Source organism: Lepidothrix coronata, unplaced genomic scaffold (assembly GCF_001604755.1).
Source record: "Lepidothrix coronata isolate B3197 unplaced genomic scaffold, Lepidothrix_coronata-1.0 Scaffold7, whole genome shotgun sequence".
In the NCBI taxonomy this organism is placed as follows: Eukaryota; Metazoa; Chordata; class Aves; order Passeriformes; family Pipridae; genus Lepidothrix; species Lepidothrix coronata.
Genome location: NW_016690187.1, coordinates 7,417,847 through 7,437,476, shown reverse-complemented (window position 1 = coordinate 7,437,476; position 19,630 = coordinate 7,417,847). Strand labels below are relative to the sequence as shown.

At 37.7% G+C, this 19,630-nt stretch overlaps 1 protein-coding gene across 2 annotated transcripts in view; it reads right to left on the bottom strand.

Annotated features, from left to right (window-relative positions):
• Positions 1 to 19,221, bottom strand: part of PDE11A (phosphodiesterase 11A) — a 126,797-nt gene extending 107,576 nt beyond the window's left edge. The window contains exons 1-2 of one of the 2 annotated variants that reach the window (XM_017833980.1): positions 19,182 to 19,221; positions 2,994 to 3,152 (exon numbers count right to left, since the gene is read on the bottom strand). In XM_017833980.1, coding sequence (XP_017689469.1) covers positions 2,994 to 3,089 — 96 coding nt within the window. In that variant the 5' untranslated portion in view covers positions 3,090 to 3,152; positions 19,182 to 19,221. The remainder of the gene's footprint in view (positions 1 to 2,993; positions 3,153 to 19,181) is intronic. The other variant, XM_017833969.1, reaches the window with a different exon arrangement.
• Positions 19,222 to 19,630: the final 409 nt, after the last annotated feature.

The following is a 19,630-nucleotide window of genomic DNA, read 5'->3' as shown; positions in this document are numbered from 1 at the left end:
GTATATCATGCTTTCTAGGTTATCAAGTGAGTGAAGAAACTTAAAAGCACAAGTTTGGAAATAACAGCACATGGACTGCCAGTCCTCATTAAATCTGAGATCTATTACAGGCCACAATGGTGGTTATGTTCTCATTCACCTTTCCATAAAAGCTACATGTCAGAACTCATTCAATATATTCTTGAAGAGTTCTAACATACAGGTTTATAACTAAAACAGTGCTATAAATGACTAGAAAATATAATACAAAGATGACAAAGTACAAGCAATTTGCTGAAATTATTAGATAATATTTGGTTGTCACTGGGTGAAAGAAAATGCCACAGTCTCAGTATTGGCATCAAATATTCATTAGAATAACTATGTAATACACAATTCACATGTACACAGGTTTTTTCCTAGCTGAATTTATGATAAATGTAGTACCCATGAAAAAGTTGCATTTTAAACAAAATTCCCTTTACAAGGACAGTACTAATATAAAGAAGTCCAGAAGAATGCTATTCAGGGAAGGTTTAATTTGCATTTGGCTACCCAGTGAGGCATACACTGCCAGATTTCTATCATATGCTAATAAAACAATATTCAACATCCAAGATTTTCAAGAATCAAAAGTACTTCAGAAGCAAGGTTACGCAAGTTTAACTTCTAAATAAAGAATTTAAGTACGAGATAACTTCAGATGTCCAAAAAAGTAGTATCTGAAAATTGAAAGTTATTTTTAAAGTTACTCAATTCACACTAAATCACTATGCTGAATCAGTTACATAGACACCTTACAGAAACAGAAATCAAAAGCTAATTATTTTTATGAAAAGAAAGTTTGGATAAGTTTTCACAGAAGAGAAGAGTGTATTCAATGTGGTGCTAAAATAAACGGTACTGCCAGAGACGGGAATTACTTTCTTCCTTGTTAATTAACATGTTTAGAAGAAAACATCTAATCAAAAGATGACAAATATAAATAGACACTGCTATGAGTATTGCTCTTGGAATTACTTTTGTGGTTTTATAAAGTTATTAATAGTGTTGCTGTGAAAAGTAACCATACTTAGTTGGCATTTATGAAAGTTTCCTAAAGCTCACTCTATTATGGTATTATGTATAACTGGAGAGCTGAGCCATCTGTACTGTTAGTCTGTCGAACCATAAACTTTGTTACTGTTAGCCTAATTTATTCTCCTCTCCTTTATTTGTTGAATGTATTTTAGGATTATAATCCAAACATGTCCAGTCTTCCAAATTGGAACCAAATGGCTATGTATTTGTGGGAAAGTGAAGCTTAACAAGAAGTTGGTAAGTAGCTCAAGCACATCAGATCAGAAAATAATGTTGAAACACATTCAGAAAAAGCACTAAAAACAAACAGTGGTACACAGTAAGCAGACTGGCTCCTCACACGTAAGTAGGTGTTGCTAAGAACAACTGCTGGAAGACCTCCACTTGATAGCAAAGTTGTACGATGGTAAATAATCTAACAAAAATAGAATTGGAAGATGTCTGGACTCCTTTTCATTCTCTCTCAACTTTAATGCACCCACTTATTAATATTTCACTTGGTAAAGACTTTCCTACCTGGACTGCAAAAGGTTCTTTCACATACTGCAATTTCAAAAAGGCAATCAATTTTGAATTACTCCCACTGTACAGCAAACCCAAGTATGGTTCTGTTAGCAGACATTATTCATATAAAGAGTCATAATAAGATTCAAGTTGTTATTCTCACTAAACAATTGTTTCGAACTATGACACAATTATGTAAAAGGCTCTAAATGTATTGCTGTAGGTATATAAAAAGTAAAAATAATATTGTTATAGCATCTCCAATAAATACTCAAAACATGATTACTATGATTTCTATGGAAGATGAGTTTGATTTATGCCATATTTTGTATGTTCACTGTTAGTTTAGTTTTATAATGCATTTCATTCATGTCAAGCTATGTTTATTATAAAAATGATCTCCGGTTATTTAGATGGACTAGAGGGACAGCATTTTCCCCTTTAACAGGCATTACTTAACATCTTTCTGTCATAGCATGGACATGTCAACATGTATGTAATACAGCAAAAATGGCTCTGCATCAAATATTAACTGCTTTTGAATCAACATAAAGAGCTTTTGGGGGCAAAGTCTGCCTCTAACTACATTTCCACAAAACTGACATTCAGTACTATTTTAATACACAGAATTGTATTTCCCTATTACATGCTTAAAGGAGACTCCATTTCTCTCTTCTGGGCAGACAGAGTCACTGTTCTGTTCCTCCTCAGTTTGCTGCCCTCTACCATTCTCTTCCCCAGTCATGTTTTGGCTTCATGCACATTTCCCCTCCAAGGTCAGCTATATCTACCTTCAACTGCACCATTTCCTATTTTCCTCACTGACTTTAATTATCCTTCCTTGCAGCTTCTTCTACTTTCCTGCATTTTGAGCTCACTTTACTCTCCAAATTCTGCTCAATATACACACCTAGTGTCTCCTTCCCATCCTCTTTGTCCTTTCATGGGTATTTACAAGTCTCCAATATTTTAGAATAACATAGAATTGTATATGCATAATTTCCTCTAAAATAAAATTTCTTTTGCTTGTGCTACAGGCATTTATCCAACAGGAAGCACTACGAGAATATGTTGATTTTTAAAGTCAACAAGCTTAGAAATATCTCTGTGATAGCTTTCACCCCAAACTAATTCTTACAGGTAGAGTTTTCAAAAAATAAAAGTCTTCCCATTAAGGTCTACTACATGAAAAAAGTCTACATAAGATTAAGTTGACGTTTCAGCCACAAGAACTCACACATTTATAGAACGTTTCTTACTGAGAACAAAAAAAAAAATGTACATTTTATGTTATGCATCTCCAAAAACATCATGAACACAAGTGCTGTGCTATTTACTTATTTGGATTAAGTATCTTTAGACAAGTCTACTGAATTACAAAAAAAAATGAAAAAACTATACAAAAGTATATATAGTATATATAACCTTACTTTTTCATCATCATCAGAGAAAGGGGCACCTCCTGGAGTTTTATTTATTGCTTGGGCAACACCAATAATCTCTCCATCACTGTTTCTTATGGGCATGCACAAGAGTGACTTTGTCTTGTATCCAGTCAGTTTGTCAATCTCATCATTAAAGCGTCGATCCTGCAAAAGAAAATAAAGAAACATTAACACACATTTCATATATCTAAGCTTTCTTCAGGCAGCAAAATTATTTCTCAGTGTCTGATGTAGTATTTTTCAGTAGTATTATGCTGTTGTTTCTCTATTATTACTACCCCCTTCTTTATTAGCTGTTTTTCCTCACTCAGAAAATCAGTACAAGGTTTACCATTACATAATTGCATTCACTGAAGTCCCACATTTATGTTTCAATTAGAAGAATGATATAACTAAAGAATTACTACCAAAGCAGCTACCAGGAGAACATGGAAAATGAAGATAAATGTATGAGGAACATAAATATGAGAAAAGCGAATCTGCATAACACGCTATGGACCTTGACAAAGCACAAACTCCTTACAGACACACACAATTCAGCACCACATCTGTGCCACACAACATCCTTGTCTCTATATGGGAGGCACGTGGATTTGACAGATAGACCACTCAGGGGATAACAAATTGGCTGGATAGTCACACTCAAATAGTTGCAGTCAACAGCTAAATATCCAAGGAGACCAGTGACAAATGACATTGCTCAGAAGTTGATATTTGGACTGGAGCTGTAACATCTTCATCAGGAATGTGGTCAGTGGGATTGAGAGGACCCTCAGCATGTTAGCTGAGGACACCAAGCTGTGTGGTGAAGTTGACACACTGGAGGGAAGGAATGCCATCCAGAGGGACTGTGACAGGCTTGAGAGGTGGGTCATAGTCCTTGGTCCTGGCCACAGATGGTCAGAGTCACTTTGCCCACAGCTTTCACATATTTTAACTATCAGCATAAGCAAACTACCAGCAGCTAAAGTGGTCATCCAGTACCTGCTTACCATGTGGCTGCAGGTAGTGTTCAGTTTCTTCAACCTTAACCAATACTGCTTGCTTTACTATCTCTATATTACTGCCAATAAACTTTCCTACCAGTCAAGCTGTGGGTAACCACACGGCCTTGCAGGCACTGGTGAGGTCCCGGAGCTCCTCTGTGCACACACTGTCACCCTCCAAGGCACTGAAAGAGCTGTCTGCAGTTCACCAGATGTATTTTCACAGAGTGTGTGAAGCATGCCCATGCTGGGGTTTGTACAAAAGGATAACAAGCTGTAAGGAATGCTGTGCTACCTTAATGGAGAACGCAGTGGAGGAGAATGAGCAGGTCTGGTATGTACTAATTTCTAGATTATCCCTGGCTGGGAAGTCACCAGGGATATATTATGTTATACAATCTTATAACTAGTACATGAGAAATACCAGGAAGAATCAATTTCAGACAGAAGTGCTTTATGAAGTTGTGATGCTTTAAATTTATGTTTGTGAAGTCACTATACTAACACTACCTAAAGATGAAAGATTTTGTGAAGACTGTCTCACAATATTAACATTCAACAAAACCACTGTTGAGTAGGCTGAAATGGTATGGGCAAATATCTGGGTAGTCAGTAAGTTCCTAAAATGTAGTATACATGAACTAGAGTATTTTTTCATTAATCTGCAGTGCTCTAAGGGGCAAATGTACCACAACTCTCATTAATGATAACAGAACAGAGCAATTGAATCCCCACAACAGATGTTTACCCTTAAGCTTTACATGACAAGTAGCAATCATTTATTCAAGAATTTTTCAAGTATAACTTCTTGTAGTGTTGGTTATTTTCAAATTCTGCTGGTCAGGAATTTCATCTAGCATAATCAACAGGGTTTTTTATTATTACTTAACATGTTTTAGGCATGATTATTTCATATGCTTATGCATTCACTTATATTTAGGTTTTTTGAGCAGTGTTAATGCATAATTAACTAAAAAGATTTTGATTTATTTTAATTAGTTCTTATATAAAGTCTCTAAATCATGTCTGAATAAGCTTGCAATGTAATCCTATTTATCATAAAGCATGCACTTGCTCAAAAAAATACAGAATGTGTACTGTGAGCATAGGACCCCTCTTACAATAGAATGACAGAAATCAATCTTGTACAACCAAATACTGAAAATATTGATCATGTATGCTGAAGAATAAATATACTAATTAAAAGATTCTCTTTGAAGTAACATCAGCGAGTATTTTGTTATTTGTTTTCTAAGGCAATTAATGTGCCTGAGGTTACACATTTATTGAGGAATGTACATAAGAAATAAATACTTGCATCACAGTCAAAGATGACTTCACTTGTCAACGCAATCTAAATCATAAATAAAACTAGAATTGCTTCATACTCCTTGTCATTCCTTCTCTGTGGGGCCACAGTGCTGCACAGAGTATATTTCTACACCCAAAACTACAGAATTATTAAAGTCTTAGTCATAGTACTGCAAACCCCAATGCATTAAAAAAATTACTTAAATTTCATTTAGACATTTCTTTCCTCAGATCTGAAACACGGTTTAAGGACAACTGCCATAACACATTTCACACTAAAGCACTAAAGGTAGCATCCTATGTCTTGGTGAGAACAGATACTTGTAGAATTTCCTAAGGCAATACAATGTAAAAATACTATAAATTACCATTTTCAAAAACAAATTTATATTGCATAAAATATGCACAGGGTGACAATATTACATCTTGAGATCAAATTACATTTGGTCACGGCTTAAGAAATAATGCCATCACTTTATAGAACACTGGTGAATAACACCCAGTGAAGACTGGTATGGTCATGCACAAACACTTATGCTAGGCCATGCTGCCACTTCACATCCATATTCTGTAGATGCTCACAATTTTTCTGTCAAGTAAATGGAGACTATTTTTGGCCCTATTTCTGTCTGTTGCACTTCAAATAAGATTGGTTATGTGGACTAGTATTCCAGCGCAGTACAAACACTTAAAAAAAATACAACAGAAACCTCAGGTTTTCTGGAAAACAAAGTACAGGAATGTCTCTTCAAAAAAAAACACTGTGCAGCAATCCATTCTCTTGAACTGTAAGACTCAAACTGCAGATCATAAAGTAACTCAAAGGAGGCTAAAAAGTTGAAAAGAGAGATTGCTAACAGCACTTTTGTTCATCTTGCTAGAGAATGCTCTTCAACAGCTCTTCTACAATCCAGAAAGGGAAATAATGCTGTTTACTGGCAGAAGCTCTGCTGCTCCAGGGTGAAGTGAGCATTTACGCTACAGACAACAGTTACAGCCAGTTCAGACCCCCCGAGGGAACTGAGCTGTTGTACGAAATTAAGTGCAACTTTGGTTTTCAAAAGTTTAGAAAACATTGGCTGTGAATTAATACCCATATTTGTCTCAAGTGATGAAAACAATCCATAGTCTTTAATCTTAGCGTTGATTGTGATGAGGAAGAGACTTCATTAAATTTTTAATGATGCTAAAAACTGACAAAGTTTTTTTCCTGACAATTTTATATCTATTTTTATTTCCATTGTAAATTCCAGATGGTATAGAAATAGACTGTTCTAGTCACCTTAAGATGTAATTTAGAAGTGCTCTACACTCATCCATCATAAAAATTAACATACATTTAGCTACTTTATTACTTATTGCACATTTTCATACATTTCAACCACAAGGAATTAATACCAACCATGGTATTTATAAACAGTTTATGGCCCTCTTCTGCCAGAGAATATCAAGTTCTTGGTTCTTTTTTTATCATGCTATTTTATTTTGTTCTGTTTCAATTCTACAACTTCATTAGGAGTCGTTCCTCCTTAGACTTATTGCTGCCTCTGGAGTGTCTTAAACAGTCTTTGCTTCCATAAAGACCAGATTAATAATATACAGTCTTTGATAAGATTCTTTTGAACTATTTGTACCTAACAACTTCTTTAGGAGATCCAGAGCCCCTATTGATGAATGTTTTTTAATAACAGCATCAAGGACCCAGATCTGTGTGATCTTTCCACAGGCTTTTAAACACTTATATCAACTTTAACAGAAGCTGAACTGTTCTGCAGAGTAGAGAATCCTGCCTAGAAAGACATGGTTCTTCTACAACAGAAGAAAGGGAAATGCAGTGCAATTATCACACAGTAGGCTTCACTAATTAATAAATTAAATATTATTTCTTCAACTACTTGTTGGTAATGTCTGAACTACTATTTAGAATTAGCTATTGTTGCTGAAATATTGATAATATGCTTTATGCTATTGAAGAAACAGTTCCTGCTCTACTAATTTTGTTGCAAGCAAAACAAAGTACATGGAGAGAACACTGAAACTACAGAATGCCTTGAGCAATAATGCTGTTGTTGATTTACATCTGATCCGTCTTATAAAAAAGTAAACCTTGGACAGGGAGTTTAACTGAAAAAAGACCACGAGTTGTGATTTTCTTATCTGAATACACTCCATTAAGTGATACAAGTGGCATATGTAGCCATTGCCTTTTCAACAGGCCTCAAGATTAACCTAAGAAGTGCTGTTTGATCTGCAGTGCACAGTGGCACACGGGACAGGGGCTTGTGAACCTGTCCAAATTAGATATATACAGTACAGGTGCCAGTGTCAGCAACAGATTTAATGATGAGCTATCAAGCCTGTGTTCCTTAACAGATGCTACAGAGCAGCAGACACAGGAGGGATTAGCAGTCTGAAAAGTGCTGGTGTTTTCTTTAATGTACAGCTCATTCCTGCTCTATTGCTTCTCCTTTCAAGTAGACTCTGGAAGTTTGTATCTCCCCCTGGGACCTCCATACCAGGAGATAGCAAGCACAGAGCACCCTGAAGCAGACAGCCTTAGTCCCAGAAGGGTGCCGTTCCAGAGATGCACCAACAGGTTTTGGTCTTCCCTACCATCTGATATCAGATTATCCACTTATGCTGGAGAACTGGATTACCTTTTGCAGAAAGGTATTACATCTTCAGAGCAGAAACTAATGGTACAGTAGTATAAGAAAGTTAATGCAGTTAATTGGAAAAAAATGAGAATCATCAAGTGAAACTATCCCTAATCTTTTGTAGAAAAGTAAGCAGGAATTTAATTTTGGTGACATTTGGGAAAGTGATGAGGAGAGATAAAAGCAAATAAAATAAAATACTGTTTCTGGCAACACTGGTATTGTTAAACCATGCAATACACACAGAAAGACCCAATAACCTGCATTATGTTCCAAACCTGTTATCCCCATACTCTTCTTCTTTTATTCACTTATTGTCAAAACGTACATGGCAGGATCTAACGGAGATCATCAGTTAAGCTGTGATGGCCAAGAAGCTTGGACAAAAATTTATGCCTACCTCTCCTCACAGGGTAGTAACCCTGAGCAAGGAGGGCTGTTTAGCAGCTGATAACAAAGCTGGTAAGTCAGAGAGATGGGTTATGTCAGACTGCAAACGTTTTGAGACACAAACTGTATTATCCCACATGTTAGAACAGCCTGCAGCACAACAGGGTCCTCATTTGACCAGGCTCCTGGGCAGTAAGGAGTATCAGTGTTTATGATACCAATGAAGCACTTGCTTTTATTTTTTTTACATCAAGACATATATTCAGAAATGAGGGGCAGACTAGATACATTTGAGAGAGACTTCACCGTAATTTTAATTGTATGACAGTATTTTCATGCAAGAACATTCATGAACTAAAGTTTACCACTGCCTGTTTAAAACATTACTAAAACCAAACATAGCTGTTTTTACTGCTTTGGTTCTATATAATAAGATTTCTACATAGCAGAGATATGAAAAATGTGAAGACTGAGGCACTTTTAACTGGAATTTCAGAACTGCCAACAAGGAAAAGTTATTCCATAGGAGAAACCCTATCCTTGTCTCAAGGATATTTATTGATTGTAAATTCTTATTAGGGAAATATTACCCTGTAAAATGTGATGCTCAGTCAAGTAAAGACACAGAAGAGAGAAGTCTTGATTGATCAATCCAAGTGCTGGTATTTCAGCTGCCTGTACAGGGACACTAGTCCCAGTTTGTTTTAGGGATATTTAAAGACTGTCAATAAATGAGAACAGACAAACATCTTCATGGTTTTATTTTATGGAAGACCAGATTAAGTTCTGGAATTATATAACATTATCAGAATCTCAAGTTTCTTAAAAAAAATAAAATCTAGTTCCTGTAACTGTGAGGATAACATTAAGTATTATCTGAAAGTAATCAATAACAGAGGGATCAGAAATGCTAGACCATGGAAACAGCAGTTGTGAGCAGCATGAATTCTCATCATTGAGCTGGTATATTCAAATTCACTTTTTCAGATCCTGTACATTCAACGTATGAGATGAAAACTCAAAATATTGACTGTGCTTGCAAGCTCTGATCCCATATGATACTCATTAGCTTGGTGTACCCAGGATTTCAGGCAATTTGAATCAGGATCTAACCAAATGATACCTATCTTTTGTATCTTGAGTCCTCTGGATTGACTACTGTATTCATAAAATTAGTCTGTAAATTTGACTATGAAAGTTACACAAATTATTGGGCAAGCAGTTAAAAGTCAAATCAGCTGTATTATTGATAGAAGTGGTAAATGAAAAAAATCCATTAGGGCCCATCCCTGTTTTCTTTTATGTCAGTAGCAAATTGATCATGTATCTGAATTCACTAAAGAACATTCATTGATCATGATTAAACCAGAACAGCTACACTTAAAGGCCTACAAAAAGTAATCCATGCTGACCAGGAAGAAGAGAGAAAACCTCATTTAAAAAGGTCACTATTTCTGTCATTTACTAAAATAATTTTAACATTTCCAACCAAAAAATTCTGAAGATATGCACTATTTCACAGGAGACTATGGAGGGTCTCTGAAACCCCCATGAAAGAATCAAAACAAGTATTTTGTTTTTGTTATACCTTACTTAAAGTCTACATTTCTTCTTTTCCCAAGACATTTGAGGTAGTAGATTATGTTAGAAATTAAAAAGTTTTGGCTCCTGAAGGAAGTTTCACCAACTGCATTTCAGTGTTGATTTGCAGTTTAAGAAGGTACTTCATACATTGTTAGTAAAGGTATGAGTTTCATTGGGTTTTTCTGTTTTGCTTTTTTGTTTGTTTATTTGTTTGTTTCCCCTAACATAGGACAGCTCTTTGAACTTGGAAAGAAAATAAGTCTTTTTACAACCTTAAGAAAACTAGGTACATTTTATGTAAGCATTATTAGCATGATTTAGAACAAAGAAGAAAAAAAGTATAATCCTAACCCAAGTTGGCTAAAAATCAAATAATCTAATGGAGGACGAAACCTGCCTGAATATATTTCCAGGAATTAAGTCTTCATGACAGACACTGTTTTCCTTCTCCAATGTCCAAGGAGAAAGCGTTGAATCCAGTGAAATCCACTAAGTGCCTCAGCCAAAGCTAACAGCTACAAGAAAAAGTAATTTCTGATTTTATTTAATGATTTGAAAACACTGTTTTTTAATCACACCGAAGAGAACACTACCAAAGGTGTTCAATTAACAGGCCTGGCCTACTATAGTTTACCTTCACTGCACCATGTTTTTGTAGTTTTTTTTTATTAGAAAGGTCTTTATTAAAAAGAATGCACAATAAGCTTGCATCAAAATTTCCATGAATATACTGTATTTAAATCACTGATTGAGTTGCTAAGTTGTATAAAAAATAAGTAATATAAATAGCATGTTTGACAACATTGTTAACCTGAGTATTACTGTACTACCAAACTGCACGGGATAGACAAGTTGATTTAACATACTTGAATGACTGGATTTATAGGAAGCCATCCTGCAAGAGCCTTTATACTTACAGAAACAAAGAAACTGAAGTTGGAAGAGTTTATAACAATTCAATTTCTTAATCATGCTTCCTATGACTATAATACATAAACTTTTATAGAAAACAGAAAGAGCAATCCAAAAGACAGCAAGTTATCTAGATTCAAAGCATAACATTAAAAAAGTTAAATACAAATAAAAAAAAAATTAGGGTCTGCAGTCTGTTCTAGATGCATTTTTCTAAAAATCACATATGGTGCAAACTACACTGTGCATAAACAGGAAACAGAAACCAAGCAGCAAACCTCTACAGTAATGGAGAAACCTTGTAGAGAAGAAATTCACACACAAAACACAAGTAATAAATCTCTATGGAGACTTCCATATAGGGATTGCTGCAGCTATTCCTGTTATCTCCCCCAAAATCCCTAAAGCCCCAGAGACAAAGGCAGCAGGAGAACAAAATAGTACCAGGCAGCATCATCTCAAACCTAATTTTCACAAGTAAATAAGCACAGCCCAGTTATATTGTGACTATTTATATAGTGACAACAGTATTTCTTACAAGATAAAATAAATAGATAAGAACACACGAAACAGCTCAGAACTCTCTGTTCTTCCCAAAACAATTCTTAAAGTAGGGAACACTGATCCTCAAAAAATTTTCAATTTCCAGATTTAAAACTAAGACTATATGTAGTTTGAACTTCTAAAATAGCTTACTTTGAAAAAAAAAAAAAAAAAAAAAAAAAAACCAAACAAAACCAGAAAAAAAACCCAAAAACAAAAGCAAAAAAAGGTGTTCATTCGCAACAATGCAATACTAAAGTTTTTAGTGTTTCCTTTTTCTTCCCCACATGTCAGCAGCTTAGGGCTTTGTTGAGTTTGATTGGTGGGAGTGTCTCATATGATCCTTTTTCTGACCACTGTTTCATTTATTAGTTAGACAATGGATATAAATAACAATGCATGTTGTCTACTTATAACTGACATAAAATTGACATGAAAAAACAGTATATTGGTATACGAGCACTAGCAAGTTTGCAGACATAACTGTCTAGCTAATAAGCATAAAAACAGTTCATGCTTCATAGTCTGAGATGATCAACAGCAGGGATCAGAAAATATTCCTGTAGGACACTACCCAGATCCATCACATAAGGGTTTTTTTTCTTCCTTCAAAACAAACTCCTGTTAGATCACCAATAGTACAACAATAAGCCAAGCTGTGGCCTTATGTACAGCAGATTCTGTGCACTTCTATTTTGCATGTATCACTATTAAAGAAGCTATTTACAAAGAAAATTTTTTTTCTCTAATTTTAAGTATTTTGAGATCAACACCTGTTTGCTCCATCACAGCTCTCCTGGCATGTACTAGACCTGACTGAAGCCCCACTGAGAACCAACTGCAACCATGTCCATGCTCTTATCTTGTTTCAAACTTGCTTTGAGACAAGGCTTAATGCTGAGCTCCTAAATATTTATGATTCTTCACATGAAACATATACACATGGAGGGTGGCTTTAAAAAGCTGATACTCCTATGAGCAAAGACTCCTGGGTGTTTCACAACAGAAATCTATGTATGGGTTTAACCCCAGCACCTGCAGGAGATTACTCAGGTGGGCAACAGATGGATTCAAGTACTACAGAAGCAGTATAATAGGATTCTTGAATAATAAATTAAAAATATTTTATTGTAACAAAGCAGTAGTGTTATCAACAAAACAACACTCATTTTTAAGTGCTCACTGTAGAGACATGAAGCTCAGATTGCACACTGTTGCTGTTACCCTGTTAACACACAACTCTGCTGACCCCGTAGCTCAAGTCATTTATTTTTCATAGTTTGTCAATAGGGTTATTTTAGAAACGTAAAACAAATTAACTCAGGTAATGATGCATATAGGCCTGTTTATTACCTTGGTTATTCTATGGAAAAGCTATACAACAGCACATGACTGTAAATAACCAAAATGAAATATCCATTTGTTTTGAAAAATCGAAAACCAATCAAGCAGAACAACAAAATCATTTACCAAATGAAACTACAGCTTTACTCAGTCTTGTGCTTGCAACAGGATTTCAGCTAAAATCAGAAGAGCCAGATTCTGACAGTCACTGACACACTATAATGAAATATACAGTATTACCTTCTCATGAGGAAGCTCTAGGCAGAGTTTGACCAGTTTCACATCTATTCCACAAGGAAGTTCTTTAGTGTCTGAGGGAAAAAACCCCCTTAAAACTTCTGTAGTCTTCAGACAGACTGGCTGAGCAATATACTAGTTAATGTCTGTCAGCTTACCAAAAGCAAAACCACTGCAGCTCTTCAAAAGGCTTTTCCTGCACAAACTCTGCAAGACCAGCAGTGCAGGGAGAGCTGGGGAGCCAGGCCTTACCACTGCCCCTTTGGAGAGGTCACAGACACCCAGTACTGAGTAGTTGTTCTATAGAATAGGGCAACTAAGAACGGGAAGGAGACAGATTTTTTTTTTTTAACTCCCACAAAATTACTAACCTGGTAATGCCCTGAAGTCCTCCAATGCTTCTGTTTGCCTGGGAGCCCATGCCCACCTTTGGCATCCCATTGCACCAGTACCAAAACAAAACATCCTACTCTCCTTCAGCACTGATTTTAAGTGTGCAAGCCCCACAAGATGGCTGAGAATTACCCAACAGCCCCCGTGGGAAGTAGAGAAAACCCATTACACGTGAGTCTGGTCAGGCTCATTCTACCCCAGCCCTTGCCACCCTCAGCTCATCTGCTGCTCATCCCAAACAGACAAGGCATCACATCCATGGTGAGCACACCTGGGCAGCAAGCAGGAGGTGAGGATCTATGGAGTAATAGCCGAGCAACCCAGGAGGACAGGCCACTGCCTGCATGGTGGGTGATCTAACCTTGCCTGCCCCACACAAGCATGGAGGGTCAGGTGTGATTCCTCATGATACTGGAGCGCTGTCACCAGCAGCGTACACTGCATTGTGCAGCCCTGCCTGTCCTGGTGATCCACCTGATCTGCAGCATGGAGACATGAAACAACTGAGCCTTTGGGTGGCTTTGGACACATGCCAATCTATGTGTCCCTGGAGCTCCTGCCCCTGGCAGGATCTCTAAGGCAACAGTGATGGTGGTGTGACCTGAGAAGGTCTTAGGATGTTTTACACATCAGTCAGAAACTACTCCCTAAGACGAAGACTTATGGTGTGAGGGAAGTGACAGAAGATGAGGAGACCTCCTCAGCTGCTGTCCTGAGAGCTCTCTGCCCTTCCCTCTCAGGGGTGCTGCCTCCTGCAGGAAGATCACCCTCTCCCAGGCCAGCATCACTGTGACACAAAGCATGTGTTCATGGCCACTGGGTTACAGATTCAGGAATAATTAAACAGCCCTTCACCAATTTACTGACTTGTACTTAGAATTTCAAGCTTTCCCAAATTTTGCATGATGGGCTGGAGTGCCCTTTCGTGCAAAGCACATCAGGGCAGTTTAGTTCTTTACTGTTGCAATTATCTCCTGCATTCCCCATGGTACTTCCTAGTCATGTTTAATGCAGAGCAAAAAATTTGTTTTAACAGTTTTTTCTTTATTACAAGGAATTTTTTAAGCCGTTGTTTATTTTGCTTGCCAGGTCTCATTCTCTTTGCTCTCTAAAGAGCAACCTCTATCCTTGTTAAGAGTCAGCACCGAAATGAATACGGCTGTTGTCGGTGCCAGCTGCCCAGTGCTGCTGAATAAAACAGTGCTCAAATGCTTCTCATTCGCAGAGCTGAACTTCCCAGGGCCCAGGGTTTTAATGCTTTAACTGCTCTTTAAAATTGAAAGAGACACACTTAATATTGATGATGACAAACAGCTACCCTGCGTAACAAAATGTGGCTCATGCCTCTTCCTGACCTTTACACCAACAGCCAGTCCCACACGGGTACTCCCAGGCTGAAAGGTTTGCACCCCTGAGCTGTAGCTTTGTGATGCTGTCCTGGCACAGCAGGAGCCAGTGAATGCTCAGAGCTCACCAGGAGGGCATGAGAAAGACAACATCCATGCCTGTACCTAGGTATTCAAGGATGTTTAAAACTTACTGTAAAGGGATGTGTGTGCATAACTATGTTACGTTTGGCATAAGCTTGAAAGAGGTAACAGGAGAGTCCAGCACAAAGAGAGCTCAATTTGTCTCTTATTTTGCTTCATTTTAGTTCCAGTAATGTGCTTACATTTTCTTTCTGAAGACTTGAGCTGTACTGAAAAATAATTCTGATAGTATTTTATAGCACTTTCTCCAACTTACAAAACCCATCTCTTAGCATGACTCCATTTAATATTTTTCCTCTCTTTGCTACACATTTTATTAAAACATCCATCTGGTAAGACATTTCTGTCTTCTGTCTTTTAAAGATACTTTTTAAATTCCAAATGTAGTGTAAGATGTACAGAAACTTTATTCAGCTGACATTAGAAAATGGCAGATCATATTTTTCACCCCTTTCTGACATATGCTTACTATTCTAGAGGGTAATATTTTTTCCACTAGTTAGAAGAATTTGGGATGCTATTAAATTATCTCCCAACTTTTGCACAGCTAAAAGTATAGCAATAACCAAACGTTACTTGTGATTTTAAATGTTTATTATTTAAATACTGCTCTAAAAGATAGGAAAAAATTGAAATTATCAGTAATTTTGGCTAAACATCATAGATATCTTGTGAGAAGGAGGGATGACATGAAAAAATCCATAGCTTTAAATAGGAAAAAAATTTAAACAATTCCTAAGAACTACAGTTAATGGCCTCTCTGCCTGTATACTTACAATATGTTTAATAGTATTCACATATGACTACAGAACCTACATCTATTCTCTCCTAAGGGGAACCTCAATGGACGTTTAGGCCACAAATTTCCTTGCCAGTATGACCAAATTCTTCCAAGTGAGTGCTCAAGACAGTGCATTATTCACATAAGAATAAGGAGTCGGAAATGCTTCCCAAAATTAACATATGGCAAGACCAAAGGCCCTATAATAGAACTTAAAATGACTAAAAGTTCAATTTATAAATCAACTGGATTAACTTTAGGAGAAAGAGTTCTAGACTGGCTCCAAAATGCAAAGAAAGTATCTAACTGCTTTCTTGTTCTCAAATCCTCTGTACTGCTAACTCTTGCAGATCAGATCATATATGTTACTCTTATAATTATAAACTCTCATCACATGACTTTGAAATGTAATAAATAAAGCTTTTAATGACATGAATGAAATTGTGCAGCTTCTGAATCAGTCATATAACATTAATCTAAACCTTTCCATAAACTACTTGTCAAATTCTTTTTTGCTGTGAGCTTCCAAGAAGTTTGTTCAGTTACAGCTGAACTTCATAAATTAAATTACTGTGAGATATTATATAGTCATTGTTTAGTATTAAAATAAGTGATTATTATACAGTCCTCAATACATAATATTAATTCTAACCCTTATATGTGTGTATGTTTATTGAATTAAGAAAGATTGTTTACATGAGCAGATTTAGAAAGTCAGACTCAACAACACTAACAATCACCTGCATTGTAGAAAAACCCCAGCCTATTACTGATTTAATTTTTTAGTATTTTTTTCTTTTTAGAAAAATAAATGTGCAACTGAAAAACTACACTGTCTCTGAAAAGTACACAGCCAGTCATTTACAAATACTTCCTAAAGCAGTTGGTGTGTGTATGGGGACAGGGGACTTCCTGCATGAAAGAAACTGCAAGACATGACAGGACTTAATGCTGATTGCACTGAAGTACCATTAACGTCAGTAGTAGCTGATGATACAAGCAGGCAACGCACTTTCCACTCAGTGGTAGAATTCCAACTGGTGTTTATCAGGCTCTGAGAAAACAGAGATGGTTGGATGATAATAAAATAAATTACCCAATACTGTAAACTAGCTAATTGATGACATGGAAGTATATTTACCTCTTTTTAAACAAGGTCATTAATATAAAAAGCAGGTAAAAGAACTTTAATCTAAAAGTGTTTCTCTGACCTAATGTAAGGCCTTTTCTTACCAAATGAGTAGCATCAATATAGAAACCCTCTTCAATGGACAAAAAATGGTGCTGTGCTCTCACCACTTTTTCTCCAACTCCACCTGACAGAGTTTCCTGGTGGTGCTGGTTTTTACCTGACAGTTGATTAAACACTTTCATCATCGGTGGCAATACTGGCAAAAATCCTATCATCATATTTATTAATTTTTTAAGTGCTCTATTGTGAGCACTACAATGACCTGAAACGGAACAGCTGTCACTTCTTCACACACACGTACCTGGGCTTCCATAGAGCTCTTTTTACTATTTAATTGGAAAGGTCTTCTTTTAATGATGCACAATGGATACATGCACTTGCCATGTAAGAGAAGATAAACTGTTACTAACTCAGAAATGTAACAGAAAGCAGATTCTTCATGTTATTATCAAGCAAAACTTTCATAAATGTTGCAAGACCTTAAGTTTCATTTGCACTGAAGTCAATCAGAAGTAGCTCCACTGAAAGCAGGGAAGTTGCAATTGATGTAATTACAAGATGGACTTGAATTAGAACTTGCCCATCTACTGCAACTAAAGTACTTATGGCTTAAATACACAATGGATTTTATTATTTATAATATTTAAATTGACTTTTAATAAGAGCCAGACAAAAGTATAACATAAATCGTACTGGGAATGACAACTTGATGGACTGTTTTTCACTTTGCTCTGCAAATGAAACAGACAATAAACTGTTTAAAGTTGCCGGACTTTTTCACAGGGAAGTGAACACAACGTGAACAAATGTTGAATAAAAAATAATACAGTTTCCTAGGACCAGAAAACACACTGCCTTTCTAGTGGAATTTTCACCTCCAAAAAAAGATGGCTGGAGTTATCCCGAGTTAAAAAGAGGGATCAAGCTCTTTCCTAGTCAAACTCAGACATCCTTTATCTGTTTAGTGAGTTGACACTATCAAGAACATAGTGCTTCACCTGCAGCAGCAGATATTCTGGGAACTGCAGAGTTTTTAGTAGTGAAAATAAAAACAGATTGCAAGAGAAAGTGTAGAATGGAGAAAGAGAAAAACAACAGAAGAAAGCCAGTTGAGATTTTTCTTTCAAAAGTAATCCAATACTCATTTTAGTCTGAACATTTTTACCAAGCTCTTTTCATTCCCTTTGAACTCTGTGGGTTGGGAACATCTGTCAGTCTGGATCTGTGAGGTGTCCAGTATTTTTCAAATACTGCTTGACAAATAAATAAATATTCAGCTTCAAATATCTGTATTTTAAAAACCAAAAATCTTGGTTTTCGAGTTTCTTCCTTGTAGTTTGCTACAAAGCATCATCAGTTTTTTAATGTTTATTATTTTTGTTATTACTGTAGAGCAAAATCAGACAATTGGCAACGATTGTTACTAAAATTCTTAAAGACATACATCTCCCACCTTTCTAATGCTTTCCATGATCCTAATTGAGACGATCTGTCATTCTGTGGTTCTTAATTTTCTCAAGAACCTCAAATTGCTGATAGTGACTCACACAAATAAACACTGGAAATAGACCCCTGGAAAAAGAGGTACATTTCAAGCAAGGAAACTGAAGGCTCTATCTGCAATAACACACTCAGGCAAGGGCTCATCTGTCCCTGCTGAAGTCAAAGGTAATGTTTGCCTTCAAGCCAAAACTACATTTTCACAATTCACACTGAAGCCTCTAAAAGAGTAAAAAGTGGGAGTAGTCTTCGTTGGATAATAACAGGACTGGTTATATCACTCCTAGGAATAGGTTTGAAAACACATGCCACGTGGGCTGAGTGGGCATATGCAAAGGTGAAAATACATGCCCTTTTGAAAGCAATGAGATTTTTTTCAGCAGTGGACAGGCAGGGAACATTGAGACAGAGATTTAAGAACACTATCACTGGGACTGTCATGAGCATGTTTTGAAACTTTTCTTCAGCCGACTCCAAAACATGTTTTCAAAACACATGAAGCCACCTATCGTTCCTGCGAAATTGAGAAGCACTGCTGTACCGATTTCAGTGCTACCTTAGCCTCATCGGCCAACTGGGAGGGGCTTTCTCTCTCGCCTTTACCGGAGCCTCCGCTCGCCCCGTCAACAGTTGCCCCGAGCATCCCCGCGGCTGCTCCGCGGAATCCCCGCCGCCCCGGCAGGGACGCCCCGGCTGGGACACCCCAGGGGAGGCTGGGCGGCGGGGATGGACACCCCGGGGGAGACTGGGCGGCGGGAGGGATGTCCCGGGAGGCGGCGGGGCCGGGCGATGGCGGGGCTTCTCAGCAGATACCTCCCCTGCCGCGGTGCGGGAGAGTTTGCCCGGCTCCTACCTGGTAGGCGTCGGGAATGTTGACCGTCTCTCCGTGCTCCGCCACGTAGCCGATGATGCCCTTACCCCAGGGCACCTGCACCTCGTTGCTGTTCTCGGTGGAGCCGCAGGGCAGCAGCGGGGTGCCGGCGTGCACGTCGAAGAACTTGGAGACCAGGGTCTTCTTGCCGGCGGCGGCTCCTTCCACAAGGAAGAGGGAGCCCCGGTCCGCGTCCACCATGAGGCAGACGAAGATGAGGATCTTGTAGCTGAGGCTGGTGAGGTCCAGGTCATTGGAGATGTCCTTGACCAGCTCCAGGAAGAACTGGCGCTCGTTGTGCTCCTTGAGGTAGCGCTTGTAGTCCAGGGCGGTGGGGGGGTATTGAGGCAGGCTGACGCGGGACTCCAGCAGGGCACTGAGGATGTGGGCGGTGGTGGGGGGCAAAGAGCTGGCCTTCCGCAGCAGCGCCC